Source organism: Augochlora pura, chromosome 6 (assembly GCF_028453695.1).
Source record: "Augochlora pura isolate Apur16 chromosome 6, APUR_v2.2.1, whole genome shotgun sequence".
In the NCBI taxonomy this organism is placed as follows: Eukaryota; Metazoa; Arthropoda; class Insecta; order Hymenoptera; family Halictidae; genus Augochlora; species Augochlora pura.
Genome location: NC_135777.1, coordinates 21,898,354 through 21,925,106, shown reverse-complemented (window position 1 = coordinate 21,925,106; position 26,753 = coordinate 21,898,354). Strand labels below are relative to the sequence as shown.

The window sequence follows — 26,753 nt, the reverse complement described above, 5'->3', positions numbered from 1 at the left end:
ATTCATTGATGCGACGTTTTGTAACAGGCAGCACGCGATAAACAATCGGTTCGATTAACTCGGGGCGCCCCTGTGCGCGACGCTCACCAGTCCAGTCCCTTGTAATAATTTTTCCCATTAAAGAACTGGATCTCTTCGAACGTGTCCGGACTCGGCAAGTTGCTGCTTATTGCTGGGTGAATGGACAGGAAAGTGTAGAGAGCGGTGGTGCCGGTTTTTTGGGGCCCGATTACCAGGAACCTCGGCAGCTGATCGCAGGTCTTGTTACGCGACCAGATCTTCTGGTGCCTCTGGTCGTCGCACGGATTCTGCGGTGGAAAACAACAGGTTAAAGATTTTGCGGAAGACAGGAATTTATCGCGAGGAATGTTTTTAATTTCAGGAAGGAATTATTGAAATTAATTTTACTTGGTTATGGGGTTTACTCGGTTATGGGGTTTATTTGGTTATGGGGTTTACTTGGCTATGGGGTTTATTTGGTTATGGGGTTTATTTGGCTATGGGATTTACTTGTTTATGGGGTTTATTTGGCTATGGGATTTACTTGTTTATGGGGTTTATTTGGTTATGGGATTTACTTGGTTATGGGGTTTATTTGGGATCGAGGAATCATTCGATGTCAACCGTCCTCTTACGGTGAGGATCGAATTGGCTCGATGAGATCAGAAACGAGGAAGGGTTGGGGTATCGTAGCAAACGGACAACTTACGCCCCAAACAGGATCAGACTCTTCCGGATAAAGTTGAAAGTAACGCTCGGCTAGTTGGAGCGGCGGCGCGCTGGATAGCCTCAAGTTCGTCCAGCATTGTATGAACTTGATCACCGATTCGAAGGTGTACAGCGCCAGACGATCGTTCCCATAATTCGACATGTGCGTCATAAAAATATTGATCTGCAAGAAGAGACCATCAAGATAATTGAATGAAGAGTAACATGGAGTAAATAAAAATAAATAAAATATAGAATAAAAAAACATAAAGAAAATAAAGAATTTATAAAAATGAATGAAATAAATAAAATACACGATAAAGGAAAACAACTGGAACAGAAAATTAATAATAACGCCTGCCGTTGCACTATACTTACAGGATTGTGAACGATGGTCTGGAACAGTTCGCCACCCTGTATCAATTTGTCCAGCTTGTCCCGTCCACCTGGGTATCTATCGATGAAGATCGTGTGCGTGAAAAGGCCACAGGTCTGTCTCGGTAGAACCTAGTATCAAACACAAAAGTGTCCATTATTAATCCTAGCAAATAAAAAGATTTGAATTTAAATTAAAAGATTTGTCCCTCACTTCTAAACATTGAAAATGACAAAAATTCGATCAATAAATAAAAACTACTACGTATCTTATTCATTTCCAAAGAATATTATTATAATAATGGATGAACAAGTGGGTGAAAAAAATCGCCAGATCTCCGACCTACCATAATGTTACGATGAATGAAGCCGCGTCTCAGCCGAGCGGGCCTCAGATGAGGGTACTCCTCGGTGCTGGTGACCTTGATGTTCCACACCCTCTTCCACGCCTCGTACAGGCCCTCGTGGACCGGATAGACGCCCGAGTGATGCGGACTGACGCTGTAACCGCTTCCGGTCGGTATCCCGTGGTCTTTCGCGAACTGTTTGTTCAACGCCATGTCCAGCTGCAGATGCGTCACATTCTCGTAAAGGTGGGGCTGCTGATGGTTCCACATGTGAGAAAACCACGTAAATCTGCAATTCAGAGAAGCGCGACCGGGAGGGTGCCCGGTCGCATATTTGAAATTCTCCCGTACTTTTACAAGCCGAAGCATCCAACGAGCCACGCGGTTACCCTCCGCGAACGGGTTGCGCCACTCTCCGATACTATCCGAAACCTATATCGCGATATACTAGAGGGGGGGCGCCTGATAAAACGATAATGGCCGCCGTTTCGTTCCTCGCTGTTTTACATGCCGCGCGCAATTTATTCCGAGATTCTCCCCGCGGTGAAAATTGATCGCTCGACGAGAGCGGCGGACCTCTTCTCTTTCTTTTCTTTTCGTGGAACAGACGTTCTTTCGCGCGATATGAACGGAACCGGGCGGATGATTTCGAGCGGAGAGATGAGTGGAGAGACGAGGATGTAATCGTTTCGAAACAGCTGTAAAGCCGGCCAATTTTATTTAAATATAATAAAATAAAGCGAAGACGGTGAATTCGAAGCGAGCGAAGCGAAGGACGAATTAAAAGTTTTAAGTGCGATGATGTGGAAAATTGTTACCATTCGGTTGTCTCTTTGACGTGGAATAATTAAAAAGTTAAATAGAACGGTAGATTAAACACGATTCGAGGATATTGTATAGGAACGCGACGTAATAATGTTAAATCAACCCGGAGGGGGATTGTGTTACGCCAGTTTTGCGTCGGACGGCTCGTTGGAACAAAATAAATTGTTTGATGAACTAGAAATTAAAATTAGCGGTGTATTAATCAGTTGATTATTTTCCTTTTCGTGGAAAATTCTGATCGAGGCGGTTGTGAGCGAGTAAATGGATTTTAATGAGAATTATAGTAGAGTAATTGGGAAATTCTCGAGAATAAAGTCTGCCTTTTATTTTAAAATTCGTAATATGTTAATCGGGCAATTTTAGGGCAACGATAATTATTTTCCTTTCTCCTTAAAATTCCGATTTAATCGATTCTAAGTGAATAAAGCGATTTTAATGAAAATTACAGTAATTAGGAAATTTTCTGAAATTCTCGAGAATGAAGTCACCCTTCTATTTTATAATTTGCAATATATTTAACACTTTACCGAGTGGTCATTTTTATATTTTGATAACATTAGCATTGAACAATATTTATTTTATTTATTCTATTCATCGCAAAAGGCATCTAATATTTAAAAAATTATATAATAATATCTCAATAATAGAAAGTATATTATTAATTACCATGACAATCAATTCACAGGTAATTGTAATAAAAAGCCGATTTATAAGCTACCAGTCGATAAATTGTCAATCAGAAAATTTTGAAGACAAAGTTAATTATTTTTCTCTCTCCTTAAAAATGTTTTATCCGAATTTTAAATAAAGCTACACTAATTAGAAAATTTTCCAAAATTTTCGAATATAAAATCTACCTTCTATTCCCAATCAATTTCCACGTAATCGTTCATTGTACCCGAAATCGAGCGAACCGTCGATCAGAATCCGCGAAGGGCGCCGCTTACGATCGAATTTATGCAAGGCGAACGATAGATCGGTCTAACACGGGGGGCGCCAATAATTGGTTAGGCAATAAAGCCCACGCGGAACCGGGCTCGAATTTCACGGTTGAAACAGGCCGCGGATTAATTGAAAGATAAAGTTGCGGCACAACAGGTTACCCCGCCGTAGGGAATATTTATCGTCGGGCGGAAACGAGGACTTTACGCCCCCCCCCCCCCCCCCCCCCCGCCCCTCACCGACTGTCGTTACCTTTCATTGAATCCTCGTAAATGGGGGTAAAACGTTATTCCACGCACCTGTCGACGTTCTCCAACAGCATGTCGTCCCCGAGATTCTCCTCGGCGGTGCCATGATGGAAATACTTGCCGGAAAACCCCAAGTTGAATTTAAAGCCGGGCACCAGAGCCTGGATCCTCTGCTGAGTGGCCAGCAACGCCATCACGTCGTCCTTCCTCAGCCGCGTGCCTTTCTCGCCGACGAATATGTCGTCCACGTCCACCAGGATCATGCGATTCAGGCTGAGGCTCAGCTGGCCGTGCGATAAGTACGACAGGGAGTCGAGCAGCAGCAAATTGTGCAGCCAGAATCGGAGACCGCCGCCGAAGAACACCCTCTGGATACCGTCGTACCTCCCGTGATCCTAATTTCGGGGCAGAGACAAGCGGCGGTGAGCTTCGCCAGTTCGTTTCGCTTAGCGTTTAATTAACTGTTCGTTCGTTTCTCTAAAATTCATCGTTGTAAAATATTTTTGATAATTACTAGGCGGATCAAATATTTGCCAAAATGATTTTAAGTAAGAAAAATTGGATAAACGTTGATTCATCCTCTTAACTATTTTTATTATTTTTGTGACCAACAGTGTTCTTATTTTATATAATTTAGTGCATTTTATGCACATGAAATTGAGTCTCCTGTCCCATAAAATAATTATACTGTCAATAGTCTTTTAAACAATGTCAAAGCGATTTTTGAACGTGATATAACAATAATCATTGGTGCCTTGAAGTCACCATTTCAGTATAAATTTCATTATAATTATCTATGTTTTTTATTTAATTATCCTCTTTAATTATCCTTATTAGATCCTCGAAGATTTTCGCAGATTTTTGGAAATTATTTAATTTATTATCGTAAGAGTAAGTAACAATTCCACCGTATTTTTGTGCGAATTTTCTACGCGGTGATTGCAAGGGGTAGGAACGGAAATCTGTTCCCTTTCCCTATGAATTTTACTCGGTGAAAATGGATGCGAGAAAGTTTCGCGATTCCGTTAGAAAAGTGTTCGCTCCTCTCGCGCTTTAAGTATTCATTGTTGTCGGAAGGCAACGATGTCGTATAGCAGCGTGACTCCGGGCAACGGTGTGTTGGTGCCGAGTCCGCCCGGAGCGTTTGTTTTGATTACGGGTCTTCGGCGAACGCCGCGGTCGAACCGGTCGAAGGGGGGACCGCGTTCCGACGGTGATTTTGTAACCGTTGTTTTCGTCAACTTTCCGCGCGAGCCGCGGATCAGTCTGCATTTGTTTTCCTTCCGCAGACTTCTACGTAACGTTGTTCATCGCGCGAGTTACTTTGTAGTATATCACTGTCTCTCTGGATACAGTTTGTATAAACATTTTATTTGTGTTAACACTTTGCACCCTGAGGCAAGATTAACCCTTTGCAGTCGGTGCCATTTTCAGTGGAAGTCCAAGATATTTGTTCAGACTGGCAGTGTTGCCATTTTATATAATAATTGCCATTTTATATAAGACGAAATAAAATTGTACTCGTTTGTTATCAAAGTCTAGTGAGATATGTCTGAAAAATGCTCCATTAATGTATGAAACTGTAGAAGAAAGATTTTAACAATTTTAATCAGTGCTACAGTGCCGGGAACGCTGCGCTGTCGTTGTTTACTCTGAGCGATGATCGCGCGGGAGGGGGACGCGGTAGCAAAGTTAACAGTGCCTGGTCGAGTGGTCAACAAAGGTAATAATAAGCATAGCGGAAAAGTGGTCCTTGACCCAGCGCAGAGACGCAGCTGCTTTCAAATTAGTTAGTCGTTCATGGAAAATTCTCGAAAATTTCGATTCATGTGAAAATTATTTTGTTAATTGTATAACAATTTTCATTGGCACGCCAGAGGCACCACTCCAGTGCAAAGGGTTAACACTTTATCGACCGCGTCATCTGGTCTAAAAATGTTCGTTTCTATTTCGATTTTATTTATCTTATTAATCGCAAAAGATATTTAATATTTAATAAATTATATAATAATATTGAAGCTTGTAGTACAATCTAACACATTTATCTCAATAATAGATACGAAATTAACGATTACCATGGCAACCGATTCGCAAGCTACCGATCGGGGGAAAAAGCCACATTCGTCGCTAAATCGTCGCGGCGGAAAAGGTGGCGACAGTAACGAGGTTATGTCGCCGACAGCGGCGCGCCGTTTCGGGGGTCGCGTTTCTCGAGAAATGCTCGCGACACTGAATCGACTTCCCGAACCGGCGACGCCGGTTTCGAAAGCGGGCTCGCTTCGTGGAAAATAGAGCTATTACGAGCGTTATCGGCGCCGGCCGCGCTAATGTAAAACATCTTCGAAATTAACAGGCGGCCGCCGGGTGATCGATAAGCATCGAGCAACGCGCGCTAGAGAGCCCCATTAAACCGTTCGCGTGAGCCTCGTTCCGCGTCCGGCGAAAGTAAAACGCGATCGCGGCCAATAAACAATCCCGGTTTTATATGATCGAGCCGTGATCGATCGTCTATTTACAGTCCTCCCCGTGCTCCTTTTTTTCCGTCTGTGTTTTATGAAAACCACGTTAACGAGCCCCGACAGGAAAAAACGCGCCGCCTATGAACAAAACCGGTCGCCGCGGTCACTTTTATGAAATTAGCTGGCAGCCGATTTAATGCGACGTTAAGCCTAATGAATCGGTATAATCTTGTGCTCGTTGCATAGGGAACTGTGTGTTGCTAGGAAATCGGGATCCTTGATTTCCCTTCGGCGCACGGTCTTTTAACCCCTTAAGCGCCGTGTCGGTCAAATATGGCCGACACCAATTTCTGACCAATCTTGAAAATTCATTTTTATTAGTTTTGAACAAACTGAATTAGACTAGAAATTACGGTATGATAAATATTACTTTTCTAGTTTCGCTTTAATTAATTAAATTGATTTAACTATATAGTATTTAATATTGATTTAAATATTAGTTAATTAAAAGATTATCGCACTTGAAAGAAGATATTCTGTTACAAAAACCGTCCGAATATGATTACAAATAGATAAGAAAAGCAAATATAATTTGGGTAACAATAAGTCTAAAAATCTTTATTATTCTACTTTATCCAAATTTATTTGGAAACTATCGCGCGTAACAAGAACTTTTAATCAAGTTATACCGATTTCAGAACGGTACAAATGATTTTTCGCCGCGGCGTTCCAGGCCGGGAACCTCGGAATTTAATTTAGGGGCGAAGATAAAATTCGGCCGGATTGAAGCTAACGAGCGCGAATGGAAATGTAAATGTCGAACGAACGGTAGATCGCTGTTTTATCCCCGGTTGTAACCGAAAGTGTCCGTTTAATTGCGGGCCGGCGATGTTTCGAGCCCAGGCGCCAGAAATGCCAGGAGCGAAACCACGATTGCCCAGCTACGATCAAACATAACTGCGCTCCGATCAGACAAAAGCAGATTAGCCGCATTCCGCGCGCGGCCGCTTCAAACGACGGAATCCGACGCCTGGTCCTCGGTTTCTTCAACCCCTTCATTTGTTAACCCAACAAATAACGCGCAGGGTATAACGCCGACTCGGCAGCGAGTTCTGGTATCAAAGAAAAATTAGCTCGATTCGTTTGGCCGTCGCGAAAGATTAAAACAAAAGGCGGCGTTATTAAAGCGTGGCTCGTTCTTGGCTCGCGTGTAACCGGCCTGTAAATCATTTGCCGGGTCTAATAACCGACGTTGTAAAAACTTGGCAATTCAATGAGACGAATACGACGCAATTTCAAGGCGTTTCCGGCTTTACCGCCGCGATACGCGCCGCCTTTTTCCGTGCGTCCGTCATCATTTTCGAAATTTATGGAGACGTAAGTTTTTTCCTTTTTTTTAATGCGAAATCAGTAGACGATATTTGTTGTTTAAGATTGTTTTGTTCCGTTATATATGAACTATTTTGCTTTATTACATTCTTCTATTTTTCAGGAAGTCTCAGTGTGTCCTCTTTACAAAACAGTGCAGACTTAGTTGCAAAATATTGTTGTGTAAATTATTAAATACAAAGTGCATTCTATGTATATAATTATATACATTCTATGCATTACTTTGTTAATGCATTACTATACATTAATGTATGGCTGTAATGCTGCGACATTCGCCGTAAAGCTGCGACGTTTGCAGTACAGTTGCGTCATTCTCCGTAAAGCTGCGACATTCCTCATAAAAATTGCGACGTCCGCTATAAGGTTGTGACATTTGCAGTAAAGCTGCGACATTCGCCGTAAAGCTGCGACATTTTCATTATAGTTGCGACATTTGCAGTACAGCTGCGACATTTGCCGTAAAGCTGCGACATTCGCCGTAAAGGTGCAACGTTCGCCATACAATTGCGACATTCGCCGCAAACTTACGACATTCGCCAAGACACTACTATAATCCACAAACCGCTTGCTCTGTTTGCAGCATCAGCGCCACCGTGTGCGCAGTCTTAGCTCGGAGTGTACGTCTCTAACCCCGATAAAGACTTAAAATTCAAGGTGGCCATGCTCTCCGGCTGGAAGCAAGGTAATGGACAAAGTCAATCTAAACTTAGTATCCGCGGAATCTGGATAGGAGTAGGTAGCGCTCGGCAATCTGCGGAGAAGCCGTTCAAAAACGGTACCGCGTGGGAGAAGGTCGTTTCCCCGGGGGGCGTGGTCCATTCTCCTTTGAGAATCCGCCGGAAAAACTTCGATTGGATCGACGCGGTCCGAGCCGAATGCGCCGGAAGTGGGCTTATCGCGTGCATCGGCCGTCAGAGTGCAACAAGATAGCGCACAGTGATTCGAGCAATGTGAAAAAAGGCGAAGAATCGATACTATTTAAATGATGTATTCGTAAGCTAGAGTTTTCATTTTTACGTAAATAATTGAAATAGAATAAAAAAAGTAGCTCTCGACATCCAAAAAATATGTTAATATAGACAGCTTTAAATTGACATAAAAGACTTCTCTATGCATCGTCTCTACATATATTATATTTAAAATACAGCCTACACAGTAATTTATAATAAAAACTATTTAGGATAAAAAATTGATCCATACAAAAATTCTAACAAATTGGAGATATCGATAAAAAGCTTCTTTTACTCAACAAAAATACCAATAAAGACTTCTATGCATATATATTTAACGTAGCGCTTGTCTAGTAATTTATAATAAAAACTATTTCGAATAAAAATTGATCAATACAAAGATCGATCCAACAAATTACAAACGATTGATAAAAGCTTCTTTTATTCGCCAAAAATACCACTAAAACTACAATTCTCTCTCGAATCTTTTAATCTTCGCGTCCTCTTTAAAAAATCAGCAAGTTACTAATTCGAAAATTAATTACAGCAAGAGACACGATTTTTGTTCCGAGCGGCCCATAAGATCGAATCACCGCGCGAGAGCGCAACGGCGCGGCACAGGCGAGCAACAGCAGCAGCGGCGCACAGCAGCGCAGCATCCCTCCGCGACTCCTCGATGCGAGATAATCCTGGCAATTTGTTAATTGCATTGTTACCGGGCAGCGACTCTCAGCCTACGGCGCACGGCGCGGACGGTAGCTTGTTAGCAGTAAATAACAATAATAATCACGCTGATAACCCCATTACATGGACGGGGGAGGGGAGGGGAGGGGAGGGCTGAGCCGCGCGCCGCGCCCGGAACCGGGCATTCACGGATCGCAGCCAGTCAGTTAATTAAATCAGAAGCCAATCAGCCGTTGGTTCATCCGATTAATGGGCATCGGTGCAAGCTGCTTCATTTGCCGCCATTCTGCCCGCGCACGGTTTAGATTTTGTTCGCGCTGCACGCGAAACGCATCCTTGATGAAAAGAACCCCCTCCCTCCTTCTCTCGCTGGTCAAGGAGACCGATGCACTTTTGTGCGGCACGGTTTGGTATCGAAAGGCGATCGCGGTGCGCCTTGATTCGAAATGCGATTAAAAAGCGATGGCTTGATTGGGCCACCGCGAAATATAAGGTGGCGCTTCAAGTTTCGATCGAATTATTGTTCGATTTATCAGGTTCGCCAAATCGTGACTTTGTGAATTAATTACCATAAGTTTGTAAAAAATTCGTGTAGATTGATAGTTTTGTTTTGGTGTGTTTTATATTTTTTGTAGGCTGTGTTATTAATTTATTTTTATATATTTTTGAGTCTGTTTTATATATTGATAATTTTTATATATTGAGCATCGCGATTTTTAATTACGAACACCATTTTCACCATTTTCGCCATTTCACATAATTATTAAACCATTAATTAAATTACTCCTCGCTCAAATAACAACTTATTCTCTATCGTTCGGATAATCGAGACGCAACAGCGACCACAGTCGAAATTTCCGTAGGATGGATCGCGAGATCCGTCCGATCCTTAAATCACGTCTATCTCTCGTTCTCCGCGCGAAATTTTCGTAGCCGCGAGACGCTCGAAGCAACCCCCGTTACGCGCCAACCCCCTTAACCCCTCTCGCGCGCCATCCTCAGCCTGGCCGCGCGCTATCCTGATTGTACGCTTCCGAAATTTATTTCCGCCAGACCGCCGCCAGGGTCCCTAAATTTAAGTACCCAAGTGTCTCCCAAGTAGCAATATTCCCAGCGCCGCAAGTTTCCAGAATTTGTCAAGCGGACGCCGGCCGGGCGGGGGGAGAGGGTTGGCGGAGGACACCCTCCCACCCGCCCTTCTTCCCGGCAGTAGTTTGAAAATATTTCATCAAGGCCGACGCGGCAGCAGTTTAAGCCGTACGTTTCGCCCCCCCCCCCTCCCCCGTGTCTGGATTGTTCGGGCAAAGTATGCTTCCCCCCCCTTCCTCCCCCCGGTCCTGGCGCGTTACGTCTTTGTCGGCAAAGTAATAATGGCGGATAAGGTAGATCAGGATGTCGGGACAGGTTATGAGAATTTTTGTTGCCCTTCAATCTCCGCGTCGAAGAGAGAGAGAGAGACCAAGGCTCAGTCGTCTTATTTTGCAAGGGTGGGATCGTCGAGGGGGATGGAACGATTTTCGACACCTTTGGGAAAGTAGCGATGGCTCGTTTTTCAACCCTTTGAGGTCGAGTCAAATTTTTAAATTAAACAATTTCAATCAATTTTTCTCACCAAAAATAATTAAAATCAAAAGGCAAATAACATAAAAATAGAAAAAGAAAACAAAATTAGACTAGACAGTTTCAATAATTCTTCTCCACTAAAAATAATTAAAATCAAAAGGCAAATAACGTAAAAATAGAAAAAGAAAACGAAACAAAAAAATAGAACTTATTTATATCTCCTCTCAACAGAATAACAATTGAGGAAACGCCGCGCCATGTAAAAACGTGCACGAAAGTCGGCGACTACATCGAGATAATTCAGCAAATGAATTACGCGGCGAGGTATTAATTCACGGTGGAAGCCGGCTTCAAAGCGTCGTAAGTTACGAAATGGCTTGTAAATGCCGTATCTTGGAGAGCCCGGGAAGCCGAATATTAGATCAAGCAAGCACTCGAATGACGTAAACGGATTACGATCAGTTAGGAGCACTTCCACAAAGGAACTTCCGGAGTAAAGTATTAATCGCGGCACTGTGGAAGCTGGTTGTTGAACATTTACATCGCTCATGAAACGACTTGGAAAAAATGAATTTCCGGAGGAGCTGAACGCAGTGTAGCTATTTAAATAAATACTGAAGTGGCGCAGAAAAATTATGATGGCCGGATATAAACGAACTCCTCGCTAATTATTAATTGTTCAGCGACGAAGAACGTCTCGGAAGCTGCCCGGACGAAAAATTAATGCTGAAACTTGTACGCGCGGAAGCCGCATCCGGAAAACGCGGAAGAATTAATGAACGGTAGACTGCAAATCGGTTGTTACGGCAACTAGAAATTTACCATTTATTACTGAGGTGTTGTTATGTAATTTTTTACTTGTTGGATACCTTTCGCGAGGTATTAAATAAATAAAATAAATAAAATAGATAAAATAGACAAAATAAATAAAATAGATAAAATAACTCAAATACGTAAAATAAATAAAATAGATAAAATAACTCAAATACGTAAAATAAATAAAATAGACAAAATAAATCAAATACATAAAATAGATGAAATAAATCAAATAAATCAAACAGAGGAAATAAATATAGTTCGACGCTGCTCTTACAAAGATATAAAAATGTTTACAGCCGAACAATTGCTCGGCAAATTGTTGGCATCGTCCAGAAGCGTTTCCGCGAACGAGTCTTCGACTGCGCGTTAATTGCTCCGCTTTGGAAAATGTTGCCGGAGCTGCTCGTTTTACAAAGCCCGTAGCAAAAATTCATTTTCAAACTCGAGCGAGCGTTCAAGTGCCGACCAGAACACGCGGGACAATTAAGATCGTCCAGAAAGCGTTTCTGCAAATGAGCCTTCGACTACATGCTAATTGTTCCGCCGTGAAAAATGTCTCTCATTCCGCGAGCCGCGCTGCTGCAAAAATTCATCTTCGAACTGGGACAAACGAAAGATGCGGAACAGAGAATGCATCTCCAAGTATTGTTTGTTCCACGGTGAAAAATGTCTATGGTGCTGAACGCTTTGGAAATTAATTTGCGAAAATATATATAATTTGCAAATATATTGAAAATATATTTTTAAATGAGGATAGTGGACAGTGAGGTCAGTGGTTTGTTAAAAAAAGTATGGGAAAATTTAAACAGGGTTGATTTTAGGAATTAATTGTTGGATAAGTATTATTTATTAAACTATGAAAAACGTGCGAAAAAATAAATCTCCGAAGCAGAGCAATGAAAATTCGTAAAGGTTAGAAAAATCGCAGAAAAGTTCCCGATTACACAGCGATATTTTTAAAAATAACCTTCTCATTAAACAAAAATCAGAGCACTTCGAAAAATATCTCCGAAGTGGGACAATCTAAAAGTCAACCCGTAAAAATAAATATACGAAGCGGAGCAATAAAAGAGTCGACGGAACAGCTGTCCAAAAATCGCAGTGAAATTCCTAATCACGCACAGCGGTGCTTACAAAAATAAACTCCTGGCTAAATACTAAAAATATTTCTCGAAATATTTCCACGAGCTGCGCGATCTAAAAATCAACCCGCAAAAATATTAAGGTCGGCGCACACGAAATGTTGGATTTTTAAGCGAATATATAAAACTGCATATCTTTTTTCCCGAAGCTGTTTTTAATTAGCCGTTTGATTACACTTTTCCAGCGAGATTTAAATGCGTAGATATCTGACCTAAAAAATGTCGGATCTTTCGGATAAATAAACTTTTGATATGCAATTTTCCAGACTGTTTTCATTTTTATATTTTTTAAATTGAATAAAATACAATACTGTATAAAGTAATACAATATTGAATAATATTATAGAATACAATAAAATATTGTATAACAAAATGTAATGCAATATAATATAAGTCTATTAAGGACCCAATCCATGGCGTGACACCAGTCTTGCCATAACGAAAGGGTTACGTCAAACGTCACAACAACAAAGCCAACAAATCTCCGATCCGTACAATAAATAATCGTCTTAACATTCGCCATAAAGTGGCGGAAGCATCGCGCGGTCATCCGGAATCGTTTGATAAAATGAAGCAGGCTCCATTAATTGCTCGAAGTAGTTTTACAAGACATGGTTGCCGGTGAAGATGAGCCGCAGAAGCGGCCTCGCTGCGCGGAGTCGGACAAATAGCTGGGAATTGCTGGGAAGTGGCTATAAAGCAGCCAGGCTAATGAAAAATTTCGCAGCGAGCGTGCCGGTGTAACGAGAGGAAATGGGGAAGAAGAAGAAGAAGAAGACGAAGCGAGCGGATCCATCGGAGGGGGATCGCAGGCAGATGATATCACGTCCGAGCTGTTTGTTGCATCAAGGTCTGTGTTTCCGGGTCCGCTTTCTCGGCAGCGCTCTGCGCGGCTCGCAGGATTCTCCTTGGGCTCTGCTTTGCTTTGCTCTGTGTTACTTTGCTTCTCTTGCTCTGTGTTACTTTGCTTCTCTTGTTCTGTGTTACTTTGCTTCTCTTTTTCTGTGTTTTTTTTTGCTTTGCTTCTCTTTTTCTGTGTTTTTTTTGCTTTGCTTCTCTTTTTCTGTGTTTTTTTTTGCTTTACTTTCTCTGTGTTTTTTTTGCTTTGCTTCTCTTTTTCTGTGTTTTTTTTGCTTTACTTTCTCTGTGTTTTTTTCTGCTTTGCTTCTCTTTTTCTGTGTTTTTTTTGCTTTGCTTCTCTTTTTCTGTGTTTCGTTGCTTTGCTTCCCTTTTTCTGCATTTCTTTGCTTTCTATTCCATCGCGTTTCTTCGCCTCTTTTCTCTTCTCTGTCTTCGCGATTTTTAGTTGCTACGATTCTGTTGCTCCGCGTCTCTTAGCTTCGTTTCTTCGCTCCGCGCCTCCCCGCGCGGCTTCGCGTCGTCGCGGCGACTGCCGTCCCCGTCGCGTTTGCATTTTCACGTTCTATAGATCACCGGCCGTGCCACCATCCGGCGTGCGCCCGCTTCCGGCCCGGGCCTTTAGCGCCGTGGAATCTCGCAATCGCGAATTCCTCCGCGAATGTAAACGCCCGGCGGAACAGCTTTACGGATTGTTTCTGCCCTCGGTTTTCTGCTCTGGACCGGCCCGAACATCCCCCTTCCCCTCCCTCTCTTTATCTCCGTCTCTATCTCTCTCTATTCTTCTCTGTCTCTATCTCACTCTATTCTTCTCTTTCTCTCTATCTCGCTCTATTTCTCTCTTTCTCGCTCTATTCTTCTCTATCTCTATCTCTCTCTCTATTCTTCTCTGTCTCTATCTCTCTCTATTCTTCTCTTTCTCTTTATCTCGCTCTATTCCTCTCTTTCTCTCTCTCTCTATCGCTCTCTATCTCTTCCTCTATTTATCTATCTACCTTCGTCTCTCTCTTTCTCTTTCTATCTCTCTCTCTCTCTCTTTCTTCTTCTCTTATTCCTCCAGACTCACCGTGCCTACCCGTTTACCCGGTCCATTTTTCTTCCCCTTAATATTCCCCGCGCAATCTCTCGCTGTCTCCATTCTTCCCCGTTTTTACTGCGGCGCCCCGGTCCTTGCCTAATTTGCATTAGTTCGCGCCTGCTCCTTCTGCCCTCTTGTTTATTCCTCCTATAACATCCCCGACCCTGTCTCTTTTCTCTCTTATTATCATATAGCATGTACTGAGAAGAGAATCTACTGTGATATTCTTTATTAAGTTATTATTATTATTTCCTTCTCATTATTATTATTACTATTATTATTACTATTATTATTATTATTATTATTTTAAAGAGCTGCTACTGACAGTTCGACTTACTAAAAATCTCTCAAATCTTTACGAACAATATCAACAACAAAAAACTAATTACCCACAATCGTTGAATTTAATATAAAATCTATAACAGTGGATCCACAAACTATACAGCCCTGAAACGATTATTACAAGCACGATCCGCCGGCAATTAAATTTTGATCCTGCGAGACGCGCGAACACCGTCTTTCGAGTCTCTTTACGCCAAAGTTTCGCCGCACAGCCGATATCTTAGCCCCGCGCAAATTGACCGATCAGTTCGTGGAATGCATCCCTGAAATCCGGCAGCCGTACCCGGTAATAAACTTCGGATTGCTCACCTGTATACCACACACACATACACACAGCTGCGTATTACCACCCTCCGTGGATCGCGCCGGTGTCCCATTGTTCCGAGAAGTTTATAAACGGTGGTGTGTGTGTATATATATCGGTTCGACCGCGCGCCGCGGCAATAATTCCAAATAATCGAAAGTTCCCGGAAGAAGGTAAGTTCCTCGCGCGGACCACATCTACTTCGAGGAAGAAGCAACTCCGCGCGGCGATTCCTATTTCATTCCGGTGAACTCCGGGAAACGAAAACAAATGCGAAGTTTCCGGGGAAACTGGCAGTGCTACGAGAGTCGCGCGCGCGCCTCGAATCTACTGCAAAGAAATGAAGATCTAAAGGGAGCCCGGCGGCAGAAACCTGCGAGCGCTGTAACGTATGGACTTGAACGAACGAATGAAAAATAAGGCTCGCCGAGACGGAATTGAACGGCGTGTATGTTTACGGAATTGAACTGCGTGTAAGCGAACGAAATTGATTGTTTAAATGACTGTTGGTATTAAATGTTGTTTTTTGTTGTTTAGGAGCTTCGATGAAGGACGAAAATGATTGGTCATTTATATCGATGTAAAATTATCTAAACTTAATAATTTATATGGATTTAAATGAATAATTGAGCATAGTATAATTTATTTCTAATTTTTAAATGTAGATTGAATTGTTATATACAAATTATTGTGTAATTGCTTGTTTGTTTGGATATGAACGTAATTATTCGGGAGATGGTATGAAGCATTGATTATTTAGCAATGACAGTTTAATTGGAACATTATTTGTTGTTTGTTGGTTTTGAATAAAAGGCAGAAATAATTATTATATTTCTCTGAAATAGAAGATAAAGGTAGTTTTTTTTATTATTTATATAAATCCAGATAAATTATTGTTGGTAATTTGGTATTTTATTTTGTATTTATGAAAACAGTTTCCACTGTTATTTATTAACTATCGTGTAATTGCTTATTATTTGTTCGGAAATGAACGCAATTATCCCGGAGGCGAAATTTAATATCGATTACGTAACAATGATTGTTTAAATGAAAGTTTATTGGTTGTAAATTCAAATGAAGCGCAGAAGTGATTATTATTTATATTAAAAACAGAAGACAAAAATATTATTATTCATATAGATCTGAATAAATTATTGTAGATAATATAATTCACCTCTTATTTACAAAAGCAATTACTTTTTTACAAAAACAATTACTTCTTATTTACAAAAGTAATTATTTCGTATTTACAAAAGCAATTACATCGTATTTACAGAAGCAATTATTTTTCATTCACAAAAAACAATTCTCAACAGTTATCCATCAACAATCCTATAATTGTTTATCGCTTGTTCGGAAATGAACGCAATTATCCCGCAGGCAAAATCCATCATCGATTATTTAAACAAAGAACGTAACTTGTTACTTTCGAATTGAAATAAAAGGCGAAAGCAAATAATTTACATACATTGAAAATGAATCATTGAAGACAATCGAATTCATTTGTACAAATACAGTTTCAACCGTTCCTTATTAATTACACTGTAATTGCTTATTATTCGCAGATCATTGTTCGCGATCCGTTATTTATTATTTACTGTAAAACTGATCCAATTCTCTTCAAACTCCGGCACAGAAGGGGTATCCGTGACGATCATTATACAGAGCAGCGTTTAATATTTTTTCGATGTTTTCTTTACAATGTTCCAGCAATAAATAGAATAAATCACGCGATGTTTCTCGGGGCGCGTGCAAAAATCCGGCTACTTTCGGGTGGGGATGGAAATGGGGTAAAAATGTCCGCATCAACCTAACGGAGGGTATCGCGCGCTCGAGATGCATCGCCGCTCTGTATTTTCCTGCCGAATTCGAGATCCGGCGCGGTGAATACGGGAACAGGAAAAGTGAACGCGGCGAATACGGAACCCGCGAATTTTTCATACTTATTCGCTGTTTAACTGTTTACGGTCGAGCGGTGACTCCGAGGCGCCGTTTTCAATTGTTTCATCGCGTCGCGAGAAAATTTTTCTATCAATGAAGCTTAGTTATTTAAAAAATTGTTAACTAGTTAAACTGTTGGTAAGAGTCGCAATAATCAATTTTCTAGCGAAGGGTCGAAATCGGTACGCCCGAGGAGTTAATAGAGTATTTTCAGGATCGCCGGTATTATAATTGCAGCCCGCTTGCAGCGTGCCCTCTCGCGGGCCACCCGTCCCGGTCTATGTAAACACGGGAACATTAATAATTAAGTAGTCGAGGCTTCGGGAAGCTTTCTCTCTCTCTTTCTCTCTCTCCAGAGATGGCTGGCTGGCTCGCCGACGATGAAGCTTCGTTCTAAGCGACTGCGTAGTCGTTCCGCTTCTTGCCCGGATTATTAATTAATACCCGCGTTGTTAACGGACAAAGCAACGGAGGCGGGTTTAATTAAACGCGATCGCGCCTCCTCGCCGGAAGCGTCGTCGTCGTCGTCGTCGTCGTCGACGTTTGTTACGTTACACCGCGGGAATGATTCGTTCTGCCGCGTTAACGAGCGGTCTTTTTCAACTCGTCCCTTCACCGGCAAAGGGCTTTCGATATCCGTGGCAGCCGTCCTGAGAACTTCCACCGTTAATTAACGACCTTTTGTTGTCCGACGGACGAGCGCCGTCACTCAGTTTTCCGCAGCTTTCGTTTGACACCGAATCGGCAGCGGTCGAGCGGAACGGCGTCCGCAACCGCGCGCGCGGTCGCGGTGCAGCTTGCGGAGACGCGACACACGATGCCAAAACGCATCGGCGGCCTGTCCGCCGTGGCTGGTCGATTCGTTGACCGCGATGCGGTGCTCGGACTGGATCTATGCGACCGGTTTCGGTGCCAGTCTTTGGCTCCCTAAATCGCTATGGACGCGTACGAGCACCGCGTTCGATGTTTTATTACCAGCGAGGCTGGTTTCGGTGATGTCTCTCAGAATGTCGCTGTTTTGCTCTGTCGTGAATGACGCGGGCTATTAGAGTGTCCCGTAAGCTATTTCCGCGCCATGGTATATACAGTCAGTCCCACAAGTATTCGTACCCTCATTGCTTGTAAGAGAAATCTGTTGAGATCTAGGAATCATGCAGAGTTAAGTTGAGACATTCGTCGTACAGTAAAGTCGCGACATTCGCCGTAGAGTAAAGTTGCATCATTCGCCGTAATGTCGCGACATGCACCATAGAATAAAGTTGCGACGTTCGCTGTATAGTTGCGACATTTGCCGTAGAGTAAAGTTGCGACATTCGCCGTAGAGTAAAGTTGCGACATTCGCCGTATAATTGCGACATTCGCCGTAGAGTGAAGTTGCAATATTCACCGTAGAATAATGATGCATCATTCGCCGTAAAGTCGCGAAATTTACCGTAGAATAAAGTTGCGACATTCGCCCTAAAATCGCGACATTCGCCGAAGAATAAAGTTGCGACATTCGCCGTAAACTTACGACATTCGCCGACTCCTCACCTCACAATTCCAAGCCCTGCGACATTCATGGAAAAGCTCCTCTATTTGAAGAATCTATTTCGCCGCAACGATGAAACAGTGGCTCGTGACGCAGCTGCGATCAGCCACGGATTAATTATCGAGGTGACATTGTAATTACCGGTTCTAGTGTGGTACTCGCTCGGCTAATTGCCTCGAGTTATCTCGTCGATGCGCGAACTTTTTTCGCAAAGTCTATGCGATTGAAGGGTTGTTAGTGCCCCTTTTAATCAGGTTTCTGTTTTTGACGAGTGTACTCGTCACAGCGCAAAATATACATATACATGTACGTATATATGCGGGTGCGCAAATATCTGCATACATTTTAACAGATATTTTCCACTCCCTTTTTTTCTCTCCGATTTTATTCGCGCGATTGATATATTAAATCTCTCTGTTTGTTGCAACCACTTTTTGTAACAAAAAGTTTCTTTCCCAGCCCGCATGCACGAACGAACAAATGAAATTAAGGGAATTAAATTGAATTAAAAAAATGTTCGCAATTCTTTGTGAAATACAGGTATAATACTGATCAACAACCCCTTTGCTTTACAATATGATATATGTAGTAGTATAAATATTTAGGTTATTTAGCTCGCTTTTATCGAAATAATATTCTATTTTCTTGTCGTTAATATATATTGGAGAAATTATATAGAAATATACAGTAGTTGAAATTTTCTTTTTCTTCTAGCAAAATTGAGAATTCGAATCGCTGCAACCGTGAAATAAATCGTAGCATTAATTCGTAATATTAATAATTATAATACACAAAATTTTGGTAACACATCAAATAGCCACTGTGAAGAATCGATAAACAATAGCTCGTCGGGGGACGCTTCAAATGATCTTTTTGATTCACTCCATGTAATTTCGTGTGCCGCCACGATTGACTCCAATAAAGCATACAATAAAATAGTAAAAATTCTATATAAAATTCCATGCTACACGAAACGAGCATTAGATATTTCCGCCGAGATTTTACGATTCTATCCAGCAGGGCGAGGGTCTAATATCGTGGAGCGGAGAGGGGGGGTGAAGAACGGACAGGCAGAAAGGGGTGGCTGCCGGGAATGGTGGCAGAGATCCGGTTCTCACCTGAATGACGGTCGCCAGAGGACTTTTGTTGGCCGGATAGTCGAGGCTGTCCCGGTGCGCCCACGCCAGCGGCTCGTAGGTGCTGTGATTCGCTTGAAAAATGGTCCAGTCGCCGCCGGGAAGCGGTCCCCAGGCCGTTTCCCCGGATCTGGTTAATCGCAGAATAGGAGAGGCGGCGTTCAGCTGAGCATCCTGCGGACGAGAGAAAAGAGAGCCGATCTCATTTAGCCGGCCGGTTTGGAAAACTTCTCGGACATTGTCAGCCCGACGGGACTCGACTCGACGAGGCCTGAACTCGACGCGACGCGACGCGAGAGTCGACCCTGTTCTACCAGGGCCGCTCTTCTATGCGCGTCGCTTATTCGATCCCCTCCCCCCCCCTCCTCTCTTTTTTTGTTCGCCGTCGGTGGTTTACGCGGGACGAGTGAAACGGCCCGACAAAAGTCGGAAATTAGTTCCCTTGTTCCGATTCTATTACGCCTGTTGTCCAAAGGGTTAAATGCCCGGGAAAAAACAACAAAGCCGCGCGGCTGTCGCGCGCGCCGACTTTTCGCCGGCCGGTGGACCGATCCGCGATTTTTTTATGTCCCGTTTAAAAGCGATACATGCCTGTACGTTCACCTTGTTGTGGAGTCGATCGCGTGATCGAGAAATTTTTAATGATATTTTCGTGAAAAATGGAATCTTAAAAATGTGGAGAATTTTTTAGGATTTTTTAGAATATTAAATTTTTGGGTATACAATACTAAATATTAATTATTGAATTTTTGGATATTGGATACTGAATACTGAATATTGAATATTGAGTACTGAATATTGAATATTGAATTTTTGTATATTAGGTACTGAATACTAAACATTAAATATTGAATTTTTGGGTATTGAGTACTAAATATTAAATATTGAATTTTTGAATATCGAGTACTTAATGCTGAATACTTAAACATTGAACACAAAATTGATCAATTACCAATTTGGAAAATTTGCCTTTCTCCTCATGTCTCACTAAAAATTTTCCAAACCGAACCACACCGTGCATCCAAGCAAATTATTTCAACGTAACAGCATCGATCTAGTTTCGGAACGATATCTCGTTTTATCCGCGCCTCAAAGGCGTTACTAGAGTGGAAAAAAAAGAAACCGCGACGCGATAATTAATCTTCATTAAGGTGTTCCTTTCATCGTGCGCCACGCGTTCGAGCGTGCCGCAGAAAATGCATAAAATCCGTGGCGGCGCCTATTTACCGCGAAGGTTTCGCCGGTCGTCGAACAGATATTTCATCCCGGGCCCTGGCCTCGGAGGATCGCTCGAGAGAGACAGAGAGAGAGAGAGAGGGAGAGAGAGGGGGAGAGAGAGAAGGAAATAGAGAAAACGAAAGAAATTGACAGAGAGAAAGACTGAAAGAGAAAAAAAGAACGAAAGAAACAAAGAGAGAGAGAGAGAGAAGGTAAGAGAAAGAACGAAAGAGAGAGAGAGAGAAGGTAAGAGAAAGAACGAAAGAGAGAACGAAAGAACCAAAGACAGAGACAGAAAGAAAAAGAGTGGACGAGAGAGGGGGAGTGGGGGGACGTGTTGCACGCTCGTCCCGGTAAGAAAACAAAGAGAGGAGCGAAGGAAGAAAAAGGGGGAGATCCGGAGAGCGTAATGCCGCGGTAATCACAGAGAGCGGGCCCGGGCACGTGCGATCTCACGCGATATGCAAATTGATTCGCGGCGTGCCCGGCGTTCCCGCGCTAAGAGGCATTTGTCGTATTGCGGGGCCGGCGATAATGGCGCGAGGTCGGCGCTTTCGCGAGCCTTTTCTTCCGTGAAATAAAGTCGGCCGGGCCCGCGCCGTCACGGAAACGGAGATTGCCAATCCCCGGGACTCTCGCTCTCCGACGCGAGACCACCCTCGAAACTTATTTTCCGCCGGACTGCGGCCAACTATTTTATCAAAATCGATCGACGGCTTTTTTACGAGCAACAAACATACCCTGTAGCAAAAACAGAAGGAAAATTAAGGGAAGGTCTAGAGATTTTTATGTTGGCGGCTGTGATATTGAACTGGGAAAGTATTGTCAATTTTATTTATTATATGTTGTCATATTGCGATTATAATTAAAATAATGAATAATTATTATTCAGTGTTCAATGTTCAGTATTCAATATTTAATATTCAATATTCGATACTCCATACTCAATATTCAATATTTAATATTCAATATTCGATACTCCATACTCAATATTCAATATTTAATATTTAATATTCGATACTCCATACTCAATATTCAATATTTAATATTCAATATTCACTTCCCAGTATTTAATATTCAGCACTCAATATTCAATATTCCATACTCAATATTCAATCTTTCATACTCAATATTCAATATTCCATACTCAATATTCAATCTTTCATACTCAATATTCAATATTCAATACTCAATATTTAATATTCAATATTCACTTCTCAGTATTCAATACTCAATACTCAATATTAATTTATGATGCTTGAGTGACCATTTTGTTATTATTTATTTTAATAATAATATTCTATAAAATATTCTCAAAAATATTCTATAAAATATTCTATAAAATAATCCACAAATTTTTCCACAAAATAATCCACCAAATATTCTATAAAATATCCTTTACAATATCCCTTGCAATAACTCTTGAAGCATCCCTCGAACCATCGCGCAAATCGACACAGAATATGGATTTTGTCGCGGCGATACTAATCTGTACGCTTCATCCATATACCGGAACCGAATCATCCAGCGCACACAGTGTCCGATTCGAGAATCCGAGACGCAGATACCCGAACCGCATTTAGATCGCGGACGTTTAATTTTAGCGCGCTCTGGAGATCCAGCTTCTGATTTCACGTGAAACAAGAGTCTCTTTAATTATTCGAAGTAGTGTGAATCAATCATTGCGACTACCGGCGCGAGCACACGAGCCGCCGGAGTACCGCGCGGAAACACTTAGCGCCGGTTTTATAGACGTCATTAACATCCGCGAGTGCATTCGTTTTCCTTACCGCGGCCCAGATATCGCGGTTTAACTATTGTACATTTTATTGAGCAATCAGTCACTGTTGGAACATTCTATTAACATTGCAGCCCGTTGCTGCTCGCCGATTTTCGAACGCTCTGAGAAATTGATGGAGAGAAATAAAACACTTCGCGGTTTTGTTAAAAATTAATTCTAAAATATTGTATATTTTTCGGATTTTTATCCAAAATAAAATATAATTCTCATAATTTGATTTATACTGTTTAAATCTAAATTTGGGAACATTTTTAATTTCCTCGCTTGAAAATAAAAATTTGACATACTTTTCAAGGCAGTAAACTTTGTTTAAAGTTTTTACAGAATATATGGGAGCATTGAAATTATTAAAAATTATTAGGTTGTTGCAAAGGTAATTTCAGTTCTTTTTTAAAATAAATAGCTTAGATAAGACTCTAAATTACTTTGGCTAGAAGTTTACATATAAGCGACAAGATACGCCGCGTCGCTTGTACAGGAAATGTCGCAGGGACTCGCCGGCGGCATCCCGCGAGTATGGTCGCGGGTACAGTACTGACCTTCAGTCTAAGATTAGTGTGGACGAACAGAGGAAAGCCCTTCAGCTGCGCGCCGACGAGACTTTCCTCGCCGGACGGCGCGAATCCCACGATGCCCACCGAGTACTCTCTGCAGTATTTGTCGAGCAGCTCGCGGTTCCATTTGTCCATCTGCAGATACTTGTTTAGGTTCTCGAAGATCAGGACCCCGTAACGACCTTTGTCCAGGTTCGTCAGCACCGGCAGCGACTTGCCGGCCACCTCCAGCTTGTACCTGAAAGCATTTCGAACGGCGCCATTTAGTTATATTCGGACGTGTTAAGGACTGTTAAATATTTCTTAATTATTGTATTAATGATCGCCGTTGTATTTCATTAATTACTCTAAGGGAAAAATTAAGTTAAAAATTTATTGAATGTAAGTATGAATGATTTATTAAAAGTATTAAAATGTGACTATTTCAATGCATTTTTATCTTTATTTTTATCTTTAAAGATCGACGATAATAATTGACGTCTCTTTCGCTATATTTATTTATTTTCAAGTACATCAAAAAACATAAATATTTCTCAATTATTACATCCTCCATCAAAACAATACTTCAACAATTATCGTAAGCCAAAAATAAAATATACCAAATAAAAATATAAATAACATACCGGCAGTATCAAAACGTAACTATTTCGATAAAAAAATTTATTTTTCCACCGACATATTTATCACAGCGCAGTCGAATAATCCCCGGATCCGCGCGGCGACAATCTCAATCCGACGTCTCGGCCGGATATTTAAAACGTCCTTACCCTCCGTCGGATATTTAAAAAGGGGCGAGAGAGAGAGGGAGAGGGGAGGGGGTCGAGGAGGGCTTGCAATAAATATAGAGGGGCGGAAAGGAAAGCCGGAATATCGATAAGTATTCCGACCGTAGAGAGAGAGAGAGAGAGAGAGAGAGAGAGAGGGGGGAGAGAGGGTGTATTCAAGGTTCGTTATTGTTAAACGACGAAACAAGGACACTTCCCGGCGAAATCCCATTTCCCGAGGCATCTCGGTCGAGAAAACTCTTTTCGCGAATAATAAAGCAATTACACGCGTACAATGCTGGTTCCATCGGTGGAGGGGGGGATCGGCGGCGATCGCGCGTCAAGACCTTTGTTCCGCGTTCGCGGAGAAACGCCGCGGACGGGCGTCGGTTCGACAGCGTGTTTATTCACTCGGAAACGGAGATGATTTCATTTTCTAATTGGACGTCTCATGTTTATTCAACGGTGAACCCCACGGCAAGTAGTGCTCTCGGGTGGGGGGTGGGGGATGGGGGGGGGGGGGACCGGGACGAACTCCGGCCTGAAAACTGTCGGGGTTCCTGGGTAATGAATCCGCCGTCCCCCCCCCCCCCCCCCCCCCCCCCCTCCCTCCACTCCTTTCCCCGTCTTTGTCCGCGATCGAATCCCGCTGAATTTATTCGATTTATTATCCCTTTGCTGCGGCCGTGCCGGAACACTCGTTCGACGGTCTTTGATCCGACGGTTACCTGCGCCGGTAATTACGGGTCGCTTCGCTGTTTCGTGCAATTATTCGTGTCGGAGTTTTTATGGTGGTTTGTTCGTGTTTTGGGTGGCGAATATTTCGAGTTGCGTTTTTAAGGTGATTTTTACGAGTTTTGGGCGACGAATATTTCGAGTCGCTTTTTCGTGATGATTTCTACGAGTTTTAATAAGAAATAATGATCAACGTATATTATAATTACCCTTACAGACATTATACTTTAAGGAGTTAAGTTAATTAACCCCAGACAATTTAACATTGCTCTACGCTTTTGCCACACTAACACACATCTATAAAAGACTAGCTTTCATCAGTTATTATGATTTCAGTTATTGTGTCCGCATTAACAGTTTTACCATCAGTTATTGTCTTTCAAATTAATCTTTAATTAATCAAAGAAGCACCCTCTACTTCGCGCAACCCTATCCCATTAGCAACGACCCAGTGCTAAAACAGGCACCGGCCACAGTCCACGCATTCCCCACAAATTTCCAAAAGAAAAATCGCTTCCTCCAGCCACGTGTACACGGCGACCCTCTCGGCTCGTAACAACCCCATTATGTAGAGGAATCGTCCGGTTATTTAGCAGAAACGGCGCTCAATTCCCACGCAGCAATCTTCGTTACTGTGGAAAGGCAACCAACCCCCATCAAGTCGAACTCCCCATCCCCGGTTCCGCTACGCTAAGACGGAAGTTCCGTCAACTCGGCTCGCTGATTAAACATTCAGTGCACGGTGATTAGTCGCCGTGGTGCGACGCGGACAGAGAATCGAGGAGAGACGGGGAGAGAAGACAGAAGGGGAGACGGAGAGAGAAGAAGAAGAGGATTCGAGAGAAGAGAAGACAGAAGGAGGGAGAAGAAGAAGAGGTTAAGAGAGAAGAGAAGACAGAAGGAGGGAGAAGAAGAAGAGGTTAAGAGAGAAGAGAAGACAGAAGGAGGGAGAAGAAGAAGAGGTTAGGAGAGAAGAGGTTAAGAGAGAAGAGAAGACAGAAGGAGAGAGAAGAAGAAGAGGATAGGAGAGAAGAGGTTGAGAGAGAAGAAGAAGAGGATAAGAGAGAAGAGAAGACAGAAGGGGGGAGAAGAAGAAGAGCAAAAGAGAGAAGTGAAGACAGAAGGAGAGAGAAAGAGAAGAGCAAAACAGAGAAGTGAAGACAGAAGGAGAGAGAAAGAGAAGAGCAAAACAGAGAAGTGAAGACAGAAGGAGAGAGAAAGAGAAGAGCAAAAGAGGGAAGGACAGTTGAAGAGAGAAGAAGAGAAGAGAACAGAGAAGAGGAGAAGGCAGAAGGAGAAAAAGATAAACACAGAAGACAGAAGGAAAAATAAGGAGAAGAGAAGGCAGAAAAAGATAAGACAGAAGGTAAGCCAAGAAAACTAAAAAAAAGAAGACAGAAGTAGAGTCAAAAAGAAGGAATTTCTTCATGCAACAATATCGCACCAAAGCGTCCGCTTGTCCGACCGGAAGCGCTCTGCCGCAATTCCTCGGACAGCAAAGGAACCCTCCTCCCTCTTCCTCCTCCCATCAGCACAGTCGAACCGGTCGCGTGCTCGCGTGTCGCTGCAGAAGATCGCAGTCAACTAACGAACGAATGCCGGATAATTTCAACGGAGTAATCGGTTCGATAATTGGCGACCGCCCATTAACGACCGGTCCCGGCAATTTACGGGGCTAACGAACTGTCATAACGAACTCTCCCCGACGTGGCTCTTTTGTTCTTTGGCCGTTGCCCGACCTCCCGGCCGATCGGTCCGCCAACGGACAGAGAGAGAGAGAGAGAGAGAGAGCCAATTGGCTCTCCGCGTGTGCTCTCGGGGACCCGCCGCGTGCGTCCACGAGGACAGAGATCCACCCACGAGATTCAAAGGCGAGCGCCGGGTACCTCGCCTAACCCCGTACTCTCTCTACCGAGACCCTCGGCCATCCCCCCACCCCCTCCCCACCTCCCCCGGCCCTTTCGCCCATTGAAAAAGCCGCGGCCGCAATTAGGACTGTTTAGCATTCACCGCTCGCCGCTCGAGTGTCCTCGTCCTGGA

General features: G+C 42.7%; 1 protein-coding gene across 1 annotated transcript in view; it reads right to left on the bottom strand.

The window, feature by feature from the left end:
• Sfl (N-deacetylase and N-sulfotransferase sfl) overlaps window positions 1-25,278 on the bottom strand; it is a 31,318-nt gene extending 6,040 nt beyond the window's left edge. Inside the window, exons 1-8 of the mRNA XM_078182484.1 lie at window positions 25,181-25,278; window positions 23,200-23,452; window positions 19,624-19,815; window positions 3,497-3,840; window positions 1,431-1,719; window positions 1,087-1,215; window positions 710-892; window positions 88-308 (exon numbers count right to left, since the gene is read on the bottom strand). Of these exons, the coding sequence (XP_078038610.1) occupies window positions 88-308; window positions 710-892; window positions 1,087-1,215; window positions 1,431-1,719; window positions 3,497-3,840; window positions 19,624-19,815; window positions 23,200-23,452; window positions 25,181-25,278 (1,709 nt within the window). The remainder of the gene's footprint in view (window positions 1-87; window positions 309-709; window positions 893-1,086; window positions 1,216-1,430; window positions 1,720-3,496; window positions 3,841-19,623; window positions 19,816-23,199; window positions 23,453-25,180) is intronic.
• Window positions 25,279-26,753: the final 1,475 nt, after the last annotated feature.